A 26,403-nucleotide genomic window follows, 5' to 3' on the forward strand; every position below is an offset into this window, starting at 1 on the left:
ATGATTGCAGGGCTTTAGATGGGAGGTATCTTTCTTTGTTTCCATGCTATAAATTTAATAAAGACAGGCGCATGAAAAATCTGCCCCCCCCCCCCACACGACTAGATTTGAAGAAATTAGGAAGTTTGAAAAGAGTGGAAGTTTAATTCGTAGAATACTCACCAAGTTGCTCAACCTTCCAACATGATGAAGTCCATTAGAAGTCACTAGAAATTAAAATGGTTGGATGCATGAAAGGAAATCTCACAAAAAACATTCCAATACTGACTAAAAAAATTATAAACAGAGTGCTAACTATCGGCCACTCAATAATTACACATGTAGTTCCTTGTGAAAAAATAATACAGAAAAGTGTTTTCCATTTTTGAATCGGATGAATATTTAATGAATTATAACGTTTTCAATTTTTGTAATGGTCAGTTACATGCCAAACAACCAACAAAAGTAAAATTCTTCCCCAACAGAGAGTTGCGGGGTTTTTGAAAATTAACTGAAATATCCAATCCTATTAGAAGCCAAGTTTGATTGCCTTCTTTCAAGATTGGTGCTTTTGCTCTTTGTGAAGAGTAATGTTAACTTTTAACCTTGCTAAACGTTATACGTAATAATCTCACCCTCCACATTGGCAAATTTATCACCAGATTTGTAAAATGTTAGCCAAATGAGATCTATTTGAAAAACTGCTTTCCCAAAATCAACACTTTGTTGACAAAACGTGGTAATTTTTTTGGTTTCAGATTTCTTCTATACATTATTCATTGAGTCACATTCTCATACTGATTTATACATGTTGCAACAAAGATTTTTCATTTCCTTGTGACTGCAATTTATTTTTATCATGCTGAAATGTTAATAAATTTACTTAATCTTATTATAAGAGATTTTGGCATGACCAAAATTTATTCAAGACTGCATGATTCCCCCAGAATTCTGTAATTTTTTCAGATGAATTTTTATTTTGGGGCGTATTTATAAGGAGGCCGTTGCCCAGGCAATTAAAAAGTATAACAACACACACACACAAGAGGGAAAAAACTGTTTAGCTTTCCCTCAATTTCTCTTAGGGTTGTACTATTGTTATCCAGTTTCAGAAACACCAAGTTATACATTTGGTGTACATTCAGTGAATTCGGCAGGATTCTGAAGTGACATCATCAATTTTTAAAACCAAAAAAACTGAAAGCACTTTTCCATATTTGTTTTTCACAAGGAATCACCTGTGTAATTATTGGGCTTGATAGCTACCACCCTATATGAATCCTGATCAGTATAAAACTTTGTTTCCAATAATTCCAATTTTCATTTTGTTTCCATAGTTCATAGTAACTATAAGATGAGTAGAAGTACAGGCATTGGATAAAACTATAGTATGGACTTCACAGAAATTCAAATTAAAAAAAATCATGCTCACATTCACTGAAATTACCGCCAATGTGAAGTTCTTTGAGGCCTCTCAAACTCTGAAAAATATAATATAATGAAATGCGAACAAAGCCTTTTTTTATATCATTTAAATGAAAATTCTCATGAAAACTCTGAATACTAGAAGAAAGAGCTTATAAATAGTAATGATAGTCACACTTGATCAATTCCCAACAGATACCAAATGCTAGTGTATGAGATGCAGGTATACATGGCAAAAAAATACTCTTCCACACATATAAAATCACTAAAATACACCAACGGTGTTGTATGGCATATTTCTGTGTGTGTTTCACATATAGAAAATACGTAATATCTGCACGGATAAAAAAGTTCAGGAGAAGCTTACCTTTTGGCAAAATACATTTTAATTTTGAAGAAAAAGATGAATTTTAGTTGTCAAAGATTTCGTTCAAAATGTAAAGAGACTAATAATACTTTTCTTTAAAAGAAATTTACTAAGCCTTTTTGAATTTTAAAAAAACCCCACAAATGCATATATGTATTTATATGTATGTGTGTAGAAAAGTTTTAATTGATTATTAAATTTTTTAAATGTCCCATCAACACTGCTTAAGTTGATGATCATATCCATTCACACGTCAAACTCATATGTAAGAAGTAGAATGTTACACACACTGTGTGGTCCTTTTCAGTGTCAAAACAAAATGTTTTCCTATTAAAAAGTAAAGTTGCATATACGATGTTCAACGTCATTAAACATCAATTCCATTTCAACTACCAGAAAAAATTATAAAAGTAACCCAATAAATAAGCACCATTTGATGATCAAATAGATTCAAATTAATTCATATTAGGGAAATGTGTTAATAAGCGAAAGCAGCATATCTCTCTTAAAAAATTTTCTTTAAAGAAATTCCCAACTTAAAAATAGTTATTAAATTCCTGTTTCTGTTACAAAATTTATTCTTAGAAACTTCCATCTCACTGGATAATTACAGAATTCAAAGAAACTGGAGCGTTAAAGAACTGATGCGAATACGAACTTGTTAGTTGCACTTACCTGGCACAGCATTTCAAGTGCTCGGTCTGTCAATTTCAAGCAATCATTCAAATGAAGAACAGTCATCTGGCGGCACCTAGTGGCCAGTTTCATGAAACCAGCTGGACTGAACTACAATAAGAAGAAATAAAGTTTTAATTCAAAATGTTATATTTTATCAATTGATTAGTTTATAATTTATCATATTTATTCATACTTATTCAGTGTTAGACGTACATAAATTACATTCATTAGTTCGCATTATGTATATAAGCCAAGGGGTCATGAGTTACATTAAAAAATGTATTTTACTACATTGTAAAAAACTATAAACTAAAAAAATTAAACTAACCTTTGAGCAACGGTTCAAGGCAACATTTTTTAAACTTGAAGTAGCCATGTGAAAACACTAAAAAACATTAAATAAAAACTTTCATGACACACAACAATATTAAATAAATGTACTGTATATACTCGTGTATAAGCCTACTCGAATATAAGCCGACCTCCCCACTTCAGGACCGCAATAAATTGAAAACCCGTGTATAAGCCGACCCCAAAAATTCTGTGCATTTCAGAGAAAAAAATTTTACATTTTCATGCAAAATGAATAGCTTACGGAAATTTACAACAGAAAATTATTCAAACTTTTTAATCCGTTTCTATGTCTCCAAGCTCATAGTAATCCATCAGATCATCATAGAGGGTGCGGCATCTTCGTTTTTATCTTCATCTGGGCTGTCTTGTCGCCATTGTCACTTTCAAAGAGGATATCATCTTCAGTTCCGTCCATCGCATTGCTAATGCAACACTTTTTGAAGGATCAGATGATAATTTTGGTAGAAAAAGAATTCCACGCCTCATGTACCCATTAGCAGGTTTCTTCAAGGCACCACTTTTTGTAGTTTCTTTATCATCGGAACTCATCCATTCAATCCACAATTTCCTCAAACAGAAAGACTTGTTGATGCTCACATAAGGCTTTACAATCGACGTTAGCCCACCTGGTATCAAAGCCAATGATGTTTTCAATTTCTTTGACTCGTCTTTGATATTTTCGGGGGTTCGAACATATCCCATACCAATTAATGCCGGTTTCTCGAACACTGCTACAAAAATAACTACTAATTGTGGGAGGCCGATATTTTCTCATCAAAAACTGACCCGAGTATAAGCGACCCCCCCCCCCACTTGAAGAATGAATTTTTCAACAAAAAAACTCGGCTTATACACGAGTATATACGGTAGTAGGTATAAGGAAATAAAATTCTGGAAAACTATTATACAAAGTATCATGATTATTTTTAAAATCTATAACAACCCACCTGACCAGTTATCCTAGGGTTTGCAGTCAAATCTATTGATTCCAAATTCTTGCATAAATGCAAGAGCCACCAAATACTAGAATGTAATACAATAACAAAATGAGATTCATTCAATTGGCTGTAAACTATAATTTGAATAAAATCTACAAAATTATAATTGCAGAAAAAAATTGTTGAAAAAGAATTGAAAAACAATAAATTATAAGTAGTATATAGGGCCCTCCTAGAGGACACCTAAAAATCAATCAAAAATCTCAAATCGTGCGTTTTTTGCATTTTCATCCTCCAATGATCATGAACATTTTTCAATTTTTTGTGATTTTCAAGTGTTTTAGCACTCTATATACTACTTTTTTATTACAAAATCATCATTTTTCAAGCATTTTTGAAAAACTCTCAAAATCACTAATTTTCATCATTTTTCTCAACATCAAAAAACACCCTATTTTGATGAAAATCTACTATTTTTTGAACAATCACAATCATTTTGAACTTTGAACAGCTTTGATATCAAAAGTGTTAAAATAAAGTATTTAATGATGAAAATAAATTGAAAACTTGCAAATCAAACGATTTTACATTGGTAGTTTGCAAAGTTGTTTCTGCAACAGATGGTAAAAATGAATTAGATGAGTTACTGGAAAATGATAAAGAACTAAAAGAATTTATTGATTTAAATTATATAGAACCTTTTCAAGATATATTTCAATATATGAATGAAAAGAAGTTAAATTTATCTAAAAATAAACATTTTTTGAATTTATGGATACCTTTAAAGGATAAAAGATAATAATATAGAATTTGAGCAAATTAATTATAAAAACTATAAAGTTGAATTATATGAATATATTCATAATACACTTTATAATCAATGAAAAAACTTATTTTATTCCATAATCATAATATTTATCATCAATTTTAACTTTGAAATTAAAAGTATATGTGTGACTATCTTTATTAATTTTCTTAATAGTTTTATCTGTTAATTTACCATGACATTTTTTTCAGAAATATTCTTTTTTTTTCATCATTAACATTTAATTTTGCAATTGTTGTATCACCGTATTTAGTTTGAGTTTTTCTCAATGATATCAGTTTATATTTACCAGGATTTATATCTCTTAATTTAAAAGTTTCTGGAAATGACTTCATGCTGTTGAACTCATCCACTTATAATATTTCATTTTTTAAAGGCTTTTAAATTTTAAATATCTTTGATGAGAATTGTAAATAATAATAGCATATAAACTTATTTCAAATTTCTAATCCTTCATTTTTAATATTTCTTCATTCTCCTCTTTTTTTATCAATTATTCCTTTCATCTTTTTCAGATACTTATAAACTATGGTTAAAATATCCTTGAAATCATCTCTACACATATGAATCAAGTCACCACAAAAATAAGGTATTTGAGATATTTCGTTACTATATTTTTTATCCGAAGAACAGTATAAAGCTCTAAGATCTCCTAGTAGAAGGTTATTATAAAAGAAGAAGGAATTGTAGAAGGTCATTTATAGGTCATTTTTTTAAATGCAATTTTTATATTTTATAATAAATACATCTATACATAGAACACCCATGACCTAAAACTCTTTGACATTTAGATATTTCAAAATCAATAGAAGAAATATCTTCAAGTACATCTTTTTCAATTATTCCTCCTTTATATGTAAATATACCACCATAAATATTATACACACTTTTCATATAGTTTTTCACCTCAGAATTATTAATCCACAGTCCTTTATTATTTGGAAATAAAATCTTTTAAATCTCACACCATGAACATCTCACATCTAAACAGCACTTATGTACTATATTTAATTCCTGTGTGTGTTCATCTAATTCATACTCAGGTGTAAATACTGATATTGTTTCACCAATATTCAGTTTGGAATGCATCCACCTTACTATCTTACGATTTGGAAGGATGAATCCTTGAATATTTAGGATCAATGTTATATCATTCATTATTTATATTCAACCCTTTTTTTAAATACATATCCAAATGGTACAGTATTCAAATCATCTAGAATCTTTCTTTTATCCAATCCAAACATGTATATCTTATTTAATGTACCTACAGTTGTATTTCTATCTTTTTGGATTTTAAACTGATTTGATATTTCTAGATAGAATGAAAGTAATTACTGGTGAAACAGACTATCACTGAAATTCAGTATATTTTCATTCCCATAACTCATTTTAAATCCTTTAACTTTACCTTTTACAATTCCATCATTTAGTATATATGTATATAGTATATATCCATAATCTTTAGAAGCTCCAGCTATCCAGGATTTCATATAATTATCATCTCCTAATTCATCTGTCCATTCTTCTAACATGCAACCAGTTTTAATTTTATTAGTTCTACTATCTATATACACTATGCTGTCTGTATCACAATAAATTACTTTATCGTTTAATTTATCAAGCATTTTATATAATTTAATTCTAGCAGAACTAGGAACAAAAGCTGCTATATAAACGTTAGTATTAAAATTATTTTTAATGTATTCATCTTTCATTATATAAGTCATTTCTACATAATCATCATTCATAACTATCATGTTCAATTCTTTAATATTATCATCATCATCCATTATTTTTTAATTCCTAAAAATCTCATAGTTCCATAACATAATCTGTCTTTTTCATATTTTTTTCTCTGTCCAAACTTATCCCATAATGAATTCAAACATATCTTACTTATAAATCTCAGATTCCAGGGTTTTTCTCAATTTTATCCAATTTTATAATCAACTTCTTTTTTTTATTGTTCTCTTATATTCTTTTTCATTTTTAAATTTTTCAGACCATTTATCATGTATTTCTAATTCGATTTTCAGAAACATTTAAACATAATCTATGAATAATTTATTAGTTTTGTTTTCAAAATTCCAAACCTCATATATTCTTAAAATCTTATATCCTTTTTTAATTTCAAATATCAATTTCTCATCTTTAATTGATAATATAGGATGTCTATAAATTCCTTGGTGGTAGGACTTTACATTTAATCAAGCCATACCATTCTTTATCAAATTTCTCAGGATCAAATATCTTAATAGGGTGTCCAATTGGATAATTATTAAAATTATTTACAGTTGGATATAGTGAACATACACTGGTGAAATAAATTAAGAGAATTTGCATATTTCATCGAATTTCATGAAAAGAACTGAACTGAATGTAAAACCACTGCTTCTAGACAAAAATGCAAATTTTGTACGTCAAATATGTAAGCGTACATGTGTGTGTAGGCGGAGCCAGTAGAGAAGCAGGCTTTATAAGCGCGCGTAAGTTAAGACGCATTTCATTCGCTAGCACACCTCTGCGAATTTCTTGGTGTTATTTTGCAGAAATCGGTTAATTTCAAATTGTAACAGTAAAAATGAGTAACCACCAACGTTTACATGATGGAATGAGGTGGCGAATTGTGGGGAGGCTAGAAGCAGGCCAATCTCAAGTCCAGATTTGTAGAGAGTTCAATTTAACGCCCAGCGTCGTGTGTAATTTATGGAAACAGTTCCAGGATACCGGATCCATCGAGAGAAAGCCTGGGCAAGGTCGTCCAAGAGCCACGACGGCCAGAGAAGATCGTCATTTGTCGATTATAGCGAAGCGTAACAGGAGTGCTACAGCTTCTCAGCTCTCTCATGACTTGTATGCAGCCACAGGAACCCGTGTATCAAGGGTGACTGTTTCCAAAAGACTTCATGAGAGAGGGTTGTTTGCAAGAAGAACTGCTGTTTGTGTCCCACTCACTTCTACGGACAGGAGAATCTGTTTATCATGGTGCAGAGAGCATAGAGATTAGAGAATGGATCAATGGGCGACCCTTCTCTTCACTGATGAGTCCCGGTTCAGCCTAAGCACCGATTCTCGCCGTTCATATGGAGAGAACCAGGGACCCGCTACCTACCCTCCGATGTCCGCGAAATCGACCATTATGGCGAAGGAGTTTTAATGGTCTGGGCAGGCATCATGTTGGATGGCTGCACACCTCTCCATGTCTTTGAAAGAGGCACTGTGACTGGTGTGAGGTATAGGGATGAGGTCTTGGAGCCTTATGTTTGCCTTTTCAGGGGTGCAGTTGGCCCTGAGTTCATTTTAATGGACGATAACGCGAGGCCACATAGAGCTCTTCTGCTCGACGATTTTCTAGAGAGTGAGGATATTTGCCGGATGGATTGGCCAGCCAGATCTCCAGACCTTAACCCTATAGAGCATGTCTGGGACGCTCTGGGGAGGGCAATTGCAACTCGCAACCCCCCCCCCCTCTGGGTACCATCCAGGGAATGAAAACAGCGTTGCTGAACGAGTGGGACCAATTGCCACAGGAAATGATAAACTGCCTTATTTCAAGTATGAAATCACGCTGCGAGACCTTTGTATATCTGTAAGAGGGGACCATACCCCCTATTAACTCATTTTTTTTTGTTTATTCTGCAACCGCTGTTTCATACCTTCCGACTCCAATGAGTGTTACACACGATCATGCATGTGTATTACAATTATTGAATGGTTATTTGTTTTATATTGTATCAATGTATGTACATATCAAATTTCATTAAAATCGGTGAAGTAGTTCTAGAGATAATCGACCAAGTCTGCAAATTCTCTTAATTTCTTACACCAGTGTACATCAATATATCCACCTTTTTATTTCAAGTGAATTCATTTTTCAATTTGGTAGGTGTGAACCTACCACCATGAAAAGCATCTCTAGGACTTAATGGTTCTACAAAATCTCTATTCCATTCATTTTTCACATATTTCTTAATTTCTTTATTACTATTAAAATCACATTCCCATGTAACAACCAATTCATATAAAGCTTTTAAAATCTTTTGAATCCTTTTTTTAGTTCTCTTATATAAATCTATCATACATATTTGATTCTGTTTATTTATAGTCAATTCTCTATAACATTTAGGACATCCATGCCAGTGACACCCATGTACAGTACTAAATACAGTATTATCATAAAATCCATCTACTTTATAAGTTTTCTTACCTAATTTCAATTTTTTCTCACCACTATTTAATACATGTTCAATGTTTATATTATTCTTTTTAGATAGATAATCGAGCCAAGTAATAGATTTTTTACTGTATTTATCTTTCTGAATTGTATCATCATCTCTAGCAATTGTATCTTCTTTTATACAAATAACAATGCCACAATAGGCAAAATGCTCAAATAGGCAAATCTTAGCCCATGGCGGCTGAGAAAAAGATGCCCATAACAAAATAATATGGATGTCAAGAATTTATCTCTACAAATTGCCATACAAACACCTGCTACAGTTACACATCTGATTTACAGTATTTAATAAATTCTTTTTGAAAATCAAACGTTTCATTTCTAACACTTTCATGCTATTTTTAGGATTCTTTCTTTTGATTTCATTGAATCACACCCATAGTGATGTTTTTCAGGATATTTACCTATATAGTTTTGATTACATTCTGTATTAAAATAATGAGGAAAATAACCTTTCGCCAATTCTTCTAATCCAAATGTTTTTGGAAAATCTCTTAATAGAATTAACGTAAAATTGATCGAATCTATGAATCTAATAATATATCCAGATATACATGCATATAATTCAGTTTATTTCCATTATATATTGTAAATACTTGAATTTTAATTTTGAAACAGTATTTAGCTAAGAATTGAAAATCAAATACTTTTCCATTATGAGCTAATACAGTATATCCAAAATGTTTTTCTTGAAATAACAAATAACAAATCATTTTTATTTCTAAATCACTTCACTACCATCGTAATTTTCACATATAACTAGATTTACTTCATGAGTTCCATTTTTCTTGTTTGGGTTCAACATCAACAAATATATATTTCTCAAAGTATTCATATTTACATTTATTACACCATCCTTTATTAAATGGAATGATTTCAGGACAATTCTTTTCACATTTACCACCTTTAACCTCTTTCTTTTTCATATAACATTTATGATCATTTAAAATCCATTTCCAACAATTTTTACATTTTTTTTTTCACGCTATATATGATCTTCAAGTTTTCTATCACCAGGCTTGTCATTGAGGGAGGGGGGGGGGCGGCTGGCTTTTGAAAATACACTAAAAATTGTATATATGTATACCCAAATATATATATACACATACATTGAGTACATGTGCTTTGCCCCTCTCTGGAAAATGTTTGCCCCCCCCACCAGAAAAAATTGAAATGACAGCCCTGTCTATCACATTTATTAATAATTTGTTTACACATTTCAGACATTTCCCCATAAACAATTACCTTTGCTATGTTTTTTCCTTTTGTGATTATTATAACACTCATCACCTTTAAATAATCTATATTATTTTTTACAAAATATTTCATAACCATTACAATCACTCTTACTAAAACATCTATCACATTTGAGAGGACATCTGTGTTGATCTGATCTATAACTTACTTGACAATAATCACAATAATTTCGTTTACCTAAAAATCCAATTACTTTTGTAATTATATCAAAATGATTTCTATTTTTTAATATATTAAATACATGTATATTTTTTATATTTCCACTATACAAATACAACGCCACCACAGGCAAATTGCCCAACGAGGTGGCTGACTTAAGAACATCATGGATCCCAGAGCCATTTTTTGGAGGCCCTACCTACTACTGCTACACCACACCCCCCCCCCCCGCGGAACCCCCAACGAATCGGTACATGCGGGAATGTGCGTGTACGTGTAGTGAAACCTGATTCTCTGTAATGCTTGTTATGTGTAGTGTTGCCATCTGCCACCAGTTTTTTCTAACTATGAGTGAAGTGTTATGATTGAATGATTTATCGCTGTAGGACTGTTGCTCTCTGTGGCAAGACTTTTTAACGGGGAGATCGGCTCGCATTTGCGCCTTGAAGTTGGGAACCACAGAAAACCAACTTCAGCCGACCACGACTATATATACATTCATTAAAATTCTCTCTACAGAATATAGTTATTTGGATATCTAAGCATTTTTCAAATATTTTAACTTCTAAACAACATATTTGTAATGGTATCTTGCATAATTCATGTAATTTGACAGCTAAGGTTTTTTGCAATACTCTACCTTTTTTTAATATAAATTACTTGATTTTTTTTTATATTTTTTCATGGTTTAATTTTTCACATAATAACTCAGGATTTTGAATAGCTAGAGCTGCTACAATTGATACAACTAAGCATATATTATCATCTTTTTTAATCTGATAAATACTACTTTTTTGTACCTACACTACCTCGTCAAGGTAACTCAATTACATTAAAATCAAAAATATACAGTCCAGTTATATCTAATTCTTTATATTCAATCTGATCAGATAATTTGTAAATATACAATTCATAAGCATCTTTAGTGTGCATCATTTTGTCATGAAAAGGCTTATCTAACTTGGGATTAAAAATAATTACATCCACCTTACCTTGAATATTATTTGCTTTTCTAAATAAATCTTGTAAAATATTAAAATATTTTCAGGTTTTATATTTACACCTGCAACTCTATATTCCTTTCTAAGAGTCATATTTCTTAATATATTTACTTCTCATTTCAATAATTTCATAATCAGGTTTAAGTAATTTTTCAAGATTAGCAATTGTTTTTATCTTTACGTTTTATTAGCTTATTTTCAAATTTCAAATTATATGAATTAAATACGTTTTTAATTCTTTGACATTTTTCAGGATGATTAATAAATATTTGTCTCTTTCTATCTAATTAATCAGATGAATCTAATCTCAAAATATCATCTAAAACATGTTTATAAATCATAATTATTTCTATAATATATTTTGTAATAATTTTTATTTATTCTTTCTGTTTAAGATTTCTATTTTTTAGAATTAATTACTTAGAAACACTTCTAAGCTTTTGAAGAGTAAATGTACTGAAAGAACTTTTAAGATGTCTCTTTTTTGTCTTTCATTTATTTAGAAATAAAAAATTTCATTTTTTATTTCTTATTTATAGGGAAGTATTTTTTATAAGGGGTTTTCAGAAAGTTACCTGCACATGTTTATTATGATAATCACTTTTTAGATGTCTTAATTTATGAGCATAAGTGTACTGTCTACCACACTCACACAAGCTAATTTTCTATAATTAATTATGTGTTTTCAAGTTTTGCACTTGCTGATTCTCTACAACTACTTCCAACTGCACAGAGTTTGCGCTCCATTTATTAATAAGCATTTTTAAATACTTTAGAAAGAAACTGCTTCAGTTATTTTTGAAGATTTGCCAATAACACAACAAGGAAGTAAAGTTTGATCTTTCTTCCTCTCCAAAGTAATCTGATTTCATTGCGAGCAATCTTTCTTTTTTAAAAATAATGCAGATGGCATCACTTGATGGAAGCATATTAAAAATACTTTTGGATGAATTGAAAAATTAATAAAAACTATAATTAACTAGATTACTGTATTAAAAAATCATTCCACATCTGATGATAGGCAAGATTTTCATTTTAACAGAACTACATTAAAAAAGAACTATATTAAAAAAATAGGTCATGTAAAGACATAGAGGTAAGATCTAAGTTTCTTGGTATAATATTAGTGAAAAAATAAAAATAATACATTATTATTTGATGTTGTAGGATGGACTAATTATAAAATACCTGATGGTAATTATACTATAAGAGAATTAAATCAATGCATGTTAAAACTTTTTGGAAATGATCAACCTGTTCAATTTGGAATAGTAAGACCTAGAAATAGAGTAGCTATCAAATTAAAAGATAAATATAAAATTGATTTATCATAGAGTGAATAGTATAAAACCATAGGATTCGAATCTAAAAAATATGGAAATAATGAACAAGAAGGTAAATACGTACCAAATTTATCAAATGGAAATGATAATATATATATATTCACTGAAATATAATTGAAGGAGCTCATATTAATCAATTTGTATCAGAAGTAATTTATTCATTTACGAATATCAATCCTCCTCGTTTTCAGATTTCCAAAGAGTTTTCAAGACCTATATTTTTTCCAGTAAAATATGAAAATATTTACCAAATTCAAATACGTATAACTAATCAGAATGGCAAGGATTTTTTCACCTAAATAAATGGCTTTTAAAATAGATGAAAATAACGATGATATTGAAAGTTATGAATACAGAAAGATTGAAGAACATGATAATACACAGAACAAAGATGTGTGACTGCTAGATATATTTTTAATATATATATATATATATAATGCTTGTATTTTATACGCAGATGGCTACCTTCAACAAGAACTGAAAATCATGAAAAATTAATGTATATAACATACATGATGAAGACGTAACTCTAGTTAATGATGGACTTTTAAAATCATCAGAACTAACAATTGGAAATGCAATAATTGAATCAAATAATGTTTGTACATTTACCATGCATCAAGTTTTAGGACTAATTAATTTCACTGCTGATTATTCTACATCTGAGGCAACTAATATGTTTTATTATATTGATACAAATGATTCATTTGAGTGAAATTATTTTAAATTTGATGGCACAGACAAAAAAGTAAAAAAGATTTCATATGCGGTGAATAATTTGAAATTAAATGATAATTATAATAAAGGATTTGAAAAAAGATGCATGTTCAAAAAAAAATAATAAACACTATTAAAATATGGATTCCTCTCTCAAATATATACTTGGATTTTTTAATGATTATAGAAAAGTAATTACTGGATTTCCTGTGAAATTTGAATTTCAGAGAAATGATAGTAGTAATATGTTATACGCTCATTCCTCAAATGATAAAGTTCTTGTGAAAAATTTAACATTATGGTTACAATGTTAGATTTAAAAATTCTGCACTCATTGCATTTGATGAATTGAAATTATCCAATAAATATTACAATATCTATTGGAATCAATATAGATTGATACAGAAATCTCATAATACTCTCACATCTAGAGGATCTTATAATTTTCCTGCTACATCTGATGAAATTTTGCAATTGTATGTCATACCTCAGTTGGATAAAAGAATAAACAATGCTGAACAAAATAACATGGTATTTGATAATTTAGATATGGTTGAATGCTGGTTGATGATAAATGGTGTTCATGTTCCAAATGTTAATTATACCATGGATTTTAGTAAAAATGATTATAATAGACTCTACACAGCTCTTTTAAATACAGGGTTAAATAACATAAATGTTGAGACTGACTGCATGATTAACTATTCAAATTTTGGTAAATTATATCCAATTATTTGTTTTCATTTATCCAAGCATGTTAACTCTACAGATTTGAGTAATTTGAACATAGAATTAAATTGGAGATTAAAAGATAATCCTACTAAGAGAATATATGTTTTATTTCATATTAAAAGAATGAAAATGATGCAAATTAAATATGAAACTAAGGACATCATTATAATAAAAACATTGAAAGAATAAATTTTTGGTTAAATAAATGGCTGCTTATTATCCTCTCTTTGAAATTAATGAAGGTCTTCCTGGTCCTCAAGGTATTGGATTTAAATTGACTAATGACAGAAATTATATGGAAAATAAAATTTTGAAAAATTGTAAAAATCCTGTAGATGATCATGATGTCTCTACAAAAAGTTTTGTTTCAAATGAATTGGTAAAAACTTATGTGAATTTCAAATATTATCTTAAATAAAAGGAATAAAATAATTCCTTGGTAAAAGCTACTTGAATATTGAAGATAAGATCCACAAGCAATCCTAAACATGCAGTTAATAAAAGATACGTCGATAAAAGAGTAAAAATAAATGATAGAAAAACTAATAATATTCTAACTATAGACGGTGATGGATTTTACGTTCCTCCTTGTTTACAATTAAAAAATGGTTTATTCAATGCTGATGGGAAAAAAATAATTAATGTAACTAATCCTATAATAACAAATAACGTGGCAACAAAAGCATGTGGATAATAAAATATATTAAGCATCATCAACTATATATGAACAATTTCATGAGATTGGTGGCGATCAAATAATTAAATTTTCAAAATTTGATGGTAATTTGTAATTATCATCAGATATGCATAAAAAAATTAAAATATTTTTGAGTGTGAAGATGGTGTAGTCCCTATTTTCAAATCCTTTTTAGGACAAAATACTCTATTTTCTGGCCTTGTTTTACCTTCAAATATTCAATTTTTCGTAATTTCATATTTGATAGTATAGGAAAACAAGGAGACAAATTTTCAATAGCAATTATGCCTGACATAATTATACATCATAATATAATATAATATACATCTGCTAGTCCTAATACTATAAGAATACATTTAGAAATTATTCATCTTAAATAAATGGGTGATTTGAGGTGAGGTTTCAAAAAATTCAATGCCTGAGCATTGAAAGTGGATATTGACATTAAGTGGCATTGAAAGTGGAAACTGAGATCATTTGAAAATGTACCACTTTCGTGTTCGCCACATGTGCGAACGAAACGTTGAAAGATGAAAACTGTACTTCATGTCGGCCAAAAAACCCTAAAACTTTTAAGCTAAATTCTAATATATGTAGATTTATGAATAAGAAACTGTGAAAAAAAACTGATGTTGAATATTTTTCAATTTTTTTGAAAAAACAATTTTTTGCATCTCCCAATTTAATTTATCTGTTGCAAAAACAACTTTGCAAAGTATTAATTTAAAATAGTTTGTTTCCCATTGATTTTCATCATTAAATTTTTCATTTCAACACTATTGAAATCAAAGCTGTTCAAAATGATTGTGATTGTTTAAAAAAAATAGATTTTCATCAAAACAGGGTATTTTTTGATGGTGAGAAAATGAGCGATTTTTCAAAAATGCTTGAAAATTACGATTTTGCAGTAAAAAAGTAATATAAGGACCGCTAAAAAACACGTGAAAATCACAAAAAAACACTGAAAAATGTTTGTAATAATTGGAAGATGAAAATGAAAAACTCACAATTTTGAGATTTTTGATTCATTTTTAGGTATCCTATATACTACTATTGTAGGATATTTTGAATATATAATTTCACACATAAAAATTGACTGAGTACACTTTTTGATAAATAACTTAATCCCAATGCTTTCAAAAAAATTATCCTGTTCAATGTAAAGCCATAACTAATTTAAGGATGTTTGCAAAATTTTAATCTTTTTTTTTTTTTTTTGATATAATAAAAATAATTCTGATGAAAAGTGAGTTAAAGATATCAGAAACACATACCCTTTCTCTCCAACTTCAATACAAGATTTCAGACCAGCTTTCTGAAGAGGAAAAAAGCAAATAATATAGTTATTGCATGTAAAAATTGATATAATTTACTGTTAGATTGAATATAAAAATCCTAGCCGGTAAGAAAAAAATTCATCAAGTAACTTCAATCAAAGTTAAAACGTATGAGTAGCAATAATATAAAAACAAATAATCATCAAGCTTTTTTTTCAAATACCTTGATTTCTGGACAGTTGACAGCCAATTGTCGCAAAGAAGCATTTGTTACCTTCATTGATTCCAAATTAATATCTTCTAATTTAGGGCACTGCAAAGCTGAATATATATATATTTTTTAAATCAAATGTATAATTCATAGAATAATGTGTCTTTTATGCTACATGCAATAACAAAAATATTAGCAACATTCCTTCCTTACACATTCAGGGTTCATACAACCGAATTAATTTCTTACAACATAATCAGATGATCAACTGCTGATATTTTATATTAGTAAAAATACCCAAAGTTGCCAGGGGGAAAATTTGTGAATGCACAAATTATGTGATGGAGCATTTATTAGCATATTACAACAGCCGCTGTGGTGGTTAAGTGGTCTAGTGACGGACAGGTTCAAACCACACCGTCGCCGCAGTGGTGGTTGCCAACTTCGAGGCACAAATGCGAGCCGATCTCCATATTAAAAAGTCTTGCCGCAGAGAGCAACAGGCCTACAACGGTACAATTATTCATTCATTACACTTCACTCACTATGAGTTGAGAAAAACTCAAAAACTCTACTTATGTGTAGATTGCAGATAGCAGCACTATACATAACAATCATTATACAGAAACAAAGTTCATGGACGTTCACTATATGTACACACACACACTCCAACATGCACCAATTCGTTAGAAGTTCTGCAGAAGAATATGGACAAGATGCATGTCTGGTTCAGTAGTAGCATATTACAACATTTCTATGGAATCACAGTCCAAACCAAAAAAATAATGATCACCAGCAACAATGAATAGTGTGAGAGTGTGGGGCCTTCACTGTTTTATAATGAAGGTTTTCTTTCAGGACAGCTCATAAGAGGAGAACACCACCACTCCAATTGCTATTACTCGTTCTTGACATTGATAAATTTCTATCTTTTTTTCATTATAAGAGAATGCTTTTTCATACAGACAAATACAGTGAAACCTCGCTACAATGATACTCGATATAACAATAAATCCCTCTACATTGATATTTTATTTAGTTTGGAAATACAAGATATACTGAAAAACTGGCTATTTATGTATAGAGATACTGATTTTTGGAAACATTTTTATCTTTGTCGCTACCAGGACTCGAACCTGGGTCGAATGCTCTAACAACTCAGCTACAGTGACAAATAGACTATTTCTCCTTTGGAGCACACAAATACGTTTTGAAATGTCTATACTTTAATGCAGGGGTTCTTAAACTGCATGTCGCCAACCTTTGTCAGGGGTGCCATGGAGTGGCGGCCAACAAAAGTTTCTGTAGAGCGTCTTTGCTAAACTGCTCTGAGGAGCTGTGGATGAACATTGATTAGGATAAGGGGTGCTGTGGGTGGAAAAAGTTTGGGAACCCCTGCTCTAACATTAAACTGCTGCCTCTCGATAATCCTTCTTTAACTAGAAATCTGGCAAAAGGTGGTGAGCGGTTGATAAATTTTATCTCTTGTACAATAAGTCTAAATTCCCCTCCTCCCTGTATTATGTAAATTTTAATCACACTTATATGATGCAATTTATTTTAATGTGCAATCGTGACTCTACAAAAATTTAATTACTTCCAATTGGAGCCATTAAGTAATCCCTCTGAAATTGTCTGTGCTCTATCATGACTGATTCCAAGTGTTTGTGTTGAGATGATCTAACTTCAGTAGAGGATGGTATGAACTGCTCGATTTGTAAAAAAAAATGTTTTTCATTTTTTTCATTTTTACTGTGCTGGCATTAGCAAATGATCATTCCGATTACAAAAACGAAATGGTGTGAAAACATGGAAATGTAGCAAGTGCCATGCTGGTGCCAAGCAAAACCCTATATCTGCAATTTTGACTGTAACTTCCCCTCCTTCAATAACTACATCTTCGTTACCCACAGTATCATCTGATTCTTTGATTTCCACAGCTTCGCTACCCATGATCGGATTGGGGACCTGGAGCCATATCAACGCCCCCTGCACCATGAGGGACACAAAAATTTTTAACTTGTATTAATTTCAAACAAATAAATTCCAGGGCCACCTGACTGGATTTATCTCGGGCTTCCGTTGTTGCAAATTTTACGTTATATAACAAAAAAAAAAAACCAATGAGATTCATCCAGCCCCCCCCCCCCCAGAAATGATTGGATTGTTAACGACCTTCCCACACACACACAACCAGACCTGCCAATCTCTGAAGGAAAAAATCCTACTTTATTCATAAAAAGCAAAACACTGACCATTTTCAAATTCACTGAAAAAAAGGTGTACTAAAAATAGATTAGGAAGTTATATAATTACAATTAGAAAAAGTAATTTCTGCATGAGAAATATGGCTTAGTTTTAAAAAATAAAACAAGAAACTCTTTTGTTTTACTGTGATGTTTTATCTAAAATGAAATATGATTTTGCTCACTGGGACATAGTCCCCCGATTACGTGAAAACAAAAATTTGAATTCTAAAATTAAATGGATGCTAAAGGGTTGAAAATCAACTGATATTCATAACTCAAAATTAGACATTCTAGTCACCTGAATGATCAATATTAATAGAACTATATCAAGAGAAATATTATTTTTTGTCGAAAATTTCCAAAAATCAAAAGTAATCCAAAAAGTAATTTTATAAATTTTAGACATGAAAAAATTGACGATACTCAAATATTGGAAAATAATTGTCTATTACTGAAAAATCTATCAAAAATTGCTCATTTAGAAAATTTGGTCTGGATTAAAAAATAAATAAAATGCTGTATAATTCATGAAAGCATAAAGGGTTAGGATGGCATGCAAATTTTGGAAAAATATCAATCCATCAAATGGATGCTAAAGGATTGAGTCGCCACTCAGTATACTGCATAATATTGGCACCCCCAGATATTGTTTCGCCACCCTAAAAAAAAACTGCCACCAGTGTTAAACTTTTTCTCCCTGCTGAGTGTGGGGAAATTTTCGGCTACTGGTTCCGCAGAGTGATAGTTCAATGAACCATTGATTTCCAACGCTGACCAGTTTGTGACATAGGCAGGAAAGCGTCAATATTAGTGATTGCGTAAAAAATTGTATTTTTAGAAGCAAAAGTGTATAATCCTATTAATCTGCTGAAATCATACTAAATATGACAAAATCATAACGGTTGGCAAATATGTTCCAATCCCATTCCCCTGCTTTCACATTTCCTATTACAAAGGAAGGTTTTCCTTTCTATTTTCTCCCTCTTTATATTCGGAGAAGCTTCCTCTTATTTTTCTAGGCAGCGCTATTCATCACCATGGGGGAATGCCTATTCTAAGAAAGATCATCCCTTCAGAAAAAATAAGGCCTTTTAGGAGTGGCTGCAAAAAGTAAGGAGTTATAAGGGAAATGAAAAGTTAGGACTTTTTAAGGAGTTTGTAAGGATGTACAAACCCTGTGGGAAAAAAGACAGTTCAGCCGACATTCCTTAAAGAAAAGGGGTGGTATCTTCTTTGGAGGGCTATCTGTTAGAGCAGGCACCTTCAACGTATAATCAAGGCTATAAATCGAATGGATGACTTCGATTACAATACGATTTTTTTAAACTTGTATGGGAACCGAAATGGGATGAAACTGGTCCATTTGCAGTCCTTAATTGGAATATAAAGAAATCATGGCACAGAATGGTAAGAGGGAGGTCATGCGATTCCATTTACTGGTTTTATAAGGACAGCTCTCCTCATGTGACGTTTTCCTGAAAACAAACAAAAAGAACAAATGTGGAGTGGCGGAATCCACATTTTTATGAATTATATACAGTATTACACAAAACTACATTCCGTTATAAACACAGAATTACCAACGCGAAAAACGGAAAAAAGCTCCTCTTCATTATACACTTTCTTAACGAAAGCAAATATCAAATTTCATTTCAAATATTCATTTCTGATAAGTTCATACATTTTGTATTTTGTGAGTTTTCTTTAATGATAATTTATGAAAGATCACCACAATTCCATCTTAGATAATTTGTAGTACTTGTATTCAATAAGGCGTATATAACATGAATTATTTTTTTTTATACGATACATAGATAAATTGAAAAAAGTTTGAGCTAGAGCTCATTTAAGAAATTAAAGTAAAAAAGGAATATTTTTGTTACATTTTAGTTTCATTTTGGGTGCAAAGCTACATGAAGTTGACTCACATCCTGGTATTAACACAGGAGCAACCATTAAATAGTGTTTTCTCTGCAATCTACTATATTAGGGGGAGGAGGGGAAGGCTTCTGTCCCATGGACCCTATATAAGTTTTTGCCTATGGTAAATCATAGCCTTAAATGGAAAACTCATGTAAAATATTTGCAAAATAAACAGTGTTATGTAATTTACAAACTATATTACCTTAAACCATATGTAGATCATTCATTCATGTTAACACTTTATCAGGATTGGTAAAAAAATCGGTTTTTTTGAAAAAAACCAAAAAACCAGGTTTTTTTGGTTTAAACCAGGTTTTTTTGGTTTAAACCAGGTTTTTTTGGTTCAAACCGGTTTTTTTGTTTTAAATAGTATAAACATTAAAAACAATGAAATTTCTGAAAAATCATTCACACTTCCAATAATTAACTAAAATAAAATGTTTATTAATGTAATTAACACTATTCCCATGCTAATTAATCAATAAATATTTATTACATTTTAACAAAAACCAACTTTTGCAATTTAATTATTTTTTGCTTAACTCAATGGATTACTGTGTGTTTGAAAATTCTTTTAATGTTATTATTAATCATATAATATATAAAGGTTTTTCTCCATTTACTTTCAGTATACTTAATTAGGAAGCTATTTTGCAAAAGTAATAAAAATTAGGTGAATATAATGTATTTAATGAAGCATAAATAATGCAGATTAATTAGCAGTGATTTACGATATACAGGGTGATTACAACTAAGGTTCTGATCTCAAAACACTGTAAAAAAAGAACAATTGTCAGAATGACTTGAAATTTTACATGAATATTCCTGAAAAAATTCAATTTTATTTGATAAAGGGGAAAAAATACTTAAAACTGTAAAATTAATGACATCATCCAATATGTGGGAAATTTGCTCGCAGAATGGAAACGATAGCCAGTCATGGCAAAATGATACCTTAATTATAGCATTCACGATTTCATAATTCATGGAAACATCACAAAAAATGAAGTAATTGAACAAATAACTACAACTTACTTAAAAAATGTTAAATATGTTGTCCACCGCGTGTTATGGCTATGAGGTTGAAAGCACAAAAACTCTTGTTCGACAACAGAATCGGAGTATGCCATGGTCATAATGTGGATATGCTTGCAATTCAGCTTTATTAAACCAAACGCTCGCCCTTCCCCATCCCGTTAATATTCCTGAGGAACTTCTAACATATAGGGAATGTGCTGGAGATTGCAATTCACCAAAGTTTGCAATCTGACCACTGTTTATAACATTTTGAGGTACCCCCACAGCCAGAAGTTGCAAGGGTTAAGGTGCATCCTGTCAAAATGGGTCTTCAGCAGCTGCTTTGCTGGTATTGCAATGTGCATCTTGATAGAAGTTCTATCCACACACTGATGCTGTGGAAGTGCTGAAATGATGTGGTTGCACAAAATAGATTATACTGCTGGCCAAGTACAGCATCATCTACTTGCACATTTTGCACTTTTTTCTTTTGGGAAAGAAACTTCAGGAGTATCCAGGCAAATTTTCAAATCATTCTGATCAGTACTTATCGTATAGTTTTGGAATCAAAACTTAAATCATAATCACCTTGTATATAGATGATTATTTTTCATAAATCTGTAATTACTGTACAGTAGAACCTTGATTAACTGGGCTTAACAGTGAGTATGTGAAAGTATAAAAAAAAACTATTGAATATATATATATACTAGCCATAATACCCGGCGCTGCCCGGGTTTTCTTCAATGAGGCTTTTTTGGATCACGTGATATCTCCCTCTCTTTTTCTTGAGGGAGATACAAACCATGTCCAAGTTAACCAATATGGCGACCTGCGCGAAATAAACAAATATAGATTTACACAGAAACGTAGAAATGAATATATATTTTTCTTTTTTTAAGGGGCGCTAGGTATTTTGATCCCCCCCCCCTGAACTTCAAGTTATCCATCTGTCTGTTCCAGCTTCCAAAAATCCTTAAAGCTGTGGAATTTTTTCGATGCACTTTTCACGGGCTCATAACTAATTTTAAAATATCCTAACCCACATGAATTTATGCAAATAAATATCAAAAGAGACAATATGGAGACATTAATTTTCATACTTGAGAAGATATAAATGAAATCAATGATATTGCTCGAATATCCAACTCAAAAGTATAGGTTTGGCTAATTACTTCATATTTAATCTCCTGGGCTTCGTATATCTCTAAGCGAACTGAATATTTCAAAAATCGAGAATTCAATACAATTTTTAAAATTATTGATGGGGCGGAAAATCCCACTAATTTCCGCATTTCTACAGTAAAATCGACAATTTTAGCACTGATTTCTATGAGGATCACCCTTTTCCTGACTCTCAAAGCGATGCTGATTATGACGTCTATTCAAAAAGCCTCATTACTGAGAGTATATTGAAAATGTGGCAAACCATTATAAAGGCATAAACTATTATACATATAATAACAGGATTAAAGAAGTGACAAACCGTTGTAAAGGCATATACACGTCTGAAACGCATTGCTAGGGAACCACGGTAACCAAAGTAAACGTTCGGAAAGTGATTGTTGAGGCCCAAAAACCATTGTTGCCGGACAGTTTTTTGTCCATTTGGAGCATTTGCCCTGGTCTGACGAAATTTTAAAGTAGCCTATCATTCAAGTCGGGTCCCATATGGTATATATGCAAAATTTGGTGACGATCGATCTAAAATTGTAGATTTGTGTGTGTACACACACACACACACACACACACACAGAAAATCAATTTTATATATATAGATATTAAGACTGGGAAATATACAGTAGGAGATGTGCTACTTCTTATGGGAAAGAAAATGAAAATGTATGTGAGGTAATGTAACAACTAGTACACTAGTCTTTGTCCTTTAAGGACAGCTGGTGTCTTTATTGGATTATAGGACCCTGCCCCTAGCATGATGGTGTCATTACTGTAGCTGCTTCTTTGTGAAGGGAAAAAGAAACCCTGTGAGATAATACACCACTACATTTAGATGTGTGATGCAATCCTTATTCATGAATTTGCTAAAGATAGAGCATCAGAATGTAGTCAAAGGTTAGAAAATGTTGTAAGAATGAGAAATTTTGGCTTTTATATATAACTTTAAATGACTAAGATATTTCACATGAAAAAAAAATATATATTCTGCCCACTTTTATGAGACTTTTTGAAAAAAACCACTTATAAAATCTTGTCATTTTAAGATATACCATCAGAATGTACCCCAAGGATATAAAATGTGGTAAAAATTAAACCTTTTGCTAATAATGAACCAATATGATATTTTTCAAGGGAAAAAATGATATTTAGGCAACTTTTATTTGATTTTTTGAAAAAACCACCACTTTGGTTTTTTTTTTTTTTTTTTTTAACCACTTGGTTTAAACCAAACAACCCTGCACTTTATTGTTCATTATTTCATTCCCTAGTATTATGATTTGACTATCTGGGGTGGTGACTTTGTTTCAAATCTTACACCAATAATGAAACTCCAAAAAAGAGCAATAATACTCATCAAAAGTGACTTTTTAACCCCTTCAAAACAACTTTTTTGCAGTCTTGGAATCCTTCCCCTGTCAGCTTTACTTCTACAAATCCACTATAATTATTTTTAGACGACAATTTGTTTAGCCTTTGAACAATTCTTGTTTCTCAAATAGATTGAACAATGTATACTCATTACCACTTACTCACAAAACTCTTCTAAAGAAGCATTTTACTTACCTCATCCCAAAATTTTGCAACTCTTTACCACCAGACATCCTTAATATTACAAATTTATTACCTTTCAAAAGACACATGAAGCAATATATTTTTTCAATCAGTGACATTGAGAGTTTCTTTTGATCTGTCCCATGCTCCTTACTCAGTTAAATAATGAATCTATTCGATCTTACACATTGCAACGTTATAGTGATTCTTGTTATTTGTACTCATCTGAAAATCATGCAATGTATATTTCATATAGTTGCACTACTTGCTGTTGCCAAAAATACTACAAATCATGTGAAAGTTTTGTTTGATATTCTGTCCCCCCCCCCCTATTAACCAGTGGAAAAAAAGGAAAAATTTAATTTTTAAATCCCCTTTTTTTGTGTTTTCTTTTTTTTTTCTTTTTTCCGTTCTAGTTTGTTGATATTGTTCACTAATAAGTAACTGTGTTCATTATAAACTTGCAATGGCCCATGCCAGTATGGATCTCTAGACCCTTGGCAGATTTTTTGTCTCATCTTGTATTTATGTGACAAAATGAAACAATAAAGTGAACTGAATTTAAAAAAACTAATAACTATATTTTTTTCATGATCCACAGAGTATCGTTATACTGACGTTTCGCTTTATTAAATACAAACTAAGCAGAAAATTTCAAAAGTTTCACACAAAAGTTGACAAGAGTATCGCATATACCAAATTCTCATGTAAAAGCTAAGGGACTCAAAACAATCTTATATAGTGAAAGATTCAAAAAATTAGTTTTGTACAAATATGAATGTAAAAAAAGATAAATATATGAGAGCATACTGTATATCAATGCAAATCTTTATCATATTAAAATATCGGAAAGTATTCAATAAAAAGTTTCGTACCTAAAATTTCTAGTGCATGATAATCAAGAGAATGTGAAGATGTAGAAAAATCCAATCGTTTCAAATTTCCTTCGCATTTCTTTAACAAACAGGAAAGTATATGGTTTGTGAGAGCTGAAATATATTCAAAAAGCAACTGTCAAAAATTAATGCAATCAAAAATTCAACTAAACCAGTGATTAACATGGAATAATAACTTACGCTTATTTTTGTAGATGTTGAAGTCTTGACTCAGATCCAGCGTCTCAGACGTTTGCCATAGACGGCAAGCCAAGTTCTTCCATTTCTGACACACTGAATGTGTGCATGTTGAATTACATGCAACAAAAAAATTTTAGAATTTCTGTGTGACTACACTAAAGTGTTATATAAAATGTTTGCACTTTGCTTTTGAACAAATACAATTTGACTATCATGCATAGATGATTTGAAATACTCTAATAAAAATTTGTATAAACAGATATATCTAAATATCCTGTGAATATGGCTTTATGAATAAAGTAGGACTTAACTAAGGTTTCACCATTAATCAATGAGAGGAATATTAATAATAAATGCCTACCAAGTTCTAACTTAATTCTGTCTCTCAAACCCAGGTAGGAGAATATAAGCAAAAGAATATCGTCATTCATCTCATTGATATTTTGCAAACTGCTGCTTCGACAGATCCTCCTTCGACTGAATTCCCCATTATTATTCTCATATTCATAGTTCTGTAATTAAACACATACAAAACAAAATCAATATTATTCATATCTGAAACTATATGTACGATGTATCAATTTTCAACACCTTGGAACTGCATTGAACTTTTATTTTTTGCTACTGTATCAAAATCAAAGAAAAAGCAAAGCCTCTCGAAGTCTTGATAACAAAAGTTTTAGTTAGGAAAAAAAAAGAGGCTGCACATTGCAAAACACACATACGTGGAGCCACAAAAAACATCACGTAGTTTGTGATGAAAAAAGCTTATATGATGGAATAATTATTCAAAGTTGTTTTTTTTTTCTTTTTGTATAGTTGTAATACCTAATTTTATTAGTTTTGCTGCAAATTCAATGATCTAATTTATTATAAACTGGGGCTTCAAGTCCCTCAACTGAAAAAATATATGGTTACATGTTCAAATTATTAAAGTATGCGTGAGCAGAGAAACAAATTGAAGTTTAATGGACACACAAAACAAGGCGTCCAATCTGAACTAACACAAAAAACAACTAATGTAAACAAAAGCATGTGTTGCCACAAATAAAGAACTAAAGTGTATCCTGGTTAACAGTTAGCAGGTAATTTTATAATATTCAATATTGCATTATACATGTATGATTATACATTTCTTGTAAGCAAACATGTACCCATTCAAACCCTCCAGTCACATACAATTGCTCTTTTTCTACACATCAAAGTT

The 26,403-nt window shown here is 30.8% G+C and overlaps 1 protein-coding gene across 1 annotated transcript in view; it reads right to left on the reverse strand.

Annotated features, from left to right (window-relative positions):
• Positions 1 to 26,403, reverse strand: part of LOC149076565 (putative RNA-binding protein EEED8.10) — a 68,016-nt gene that overhangs the window by 24,456 nt on the left and 17,157 nt on the right. The window contains exons 6-15 of the mRNA XM_089244149.1: positions 25,558 to 25,708; positions 25,197 to 25,289; positions 24,996 to 25,109; positions 16,214 to 16,311; positions 15,988 to 16,028; positions 3,751 to 3,826; positions 2,778 to 2,834; positions 2,447 to 2,557; positions 1,412 to 1,460; positions 163 to 206 (exon numbers count right to left, since the gene is read on the reverse strand). Coding sequence (XP_089100275.1) covers positions 163 to 206; positions 1,412 to 1,460; positions 2,447 to 2,557; positions 2,778 to 2,834; positions 3,751 to 3,826; positions 15,988 to 16,028; positions 16,214 to 16,311; positions 24,996 to 25,109; positions 25,197 to 25,289; positions 25,558 to 25,708 — 834 coding nt within the window. The remainder of the gene's footprint in view (positions 1 to 162; positions 207 to 1,411; positions 1,461 to 2,446; positions 2,558 to 2,777; positions 2,835 to 3,750; positions 3,827 to 15,987; positions 16,029 to 16,213; positions 16,312 to 24,995; positions 25,110 to 25,196; positions 25,290 to 25,557; positions 25,709 to 26,403) is intronic.

Source organism: Pholcus phalangioides, unplaced genomic scaffold (genome assembly GCF_987345545.1).
Source record: "Pholcus phalangioides strain wild (caught in Gottingen) unplaced genomic scaffold, Ppha-v1.0 ptg000015l_1, whole genome shotgun sequence".
NCBI classification, from domain to species: Eukaryota; Metazoa; Arthropoda; class Arachnida; order Araneae; family Pholcidae; genus Pholcus; species Pholcus phalangioides.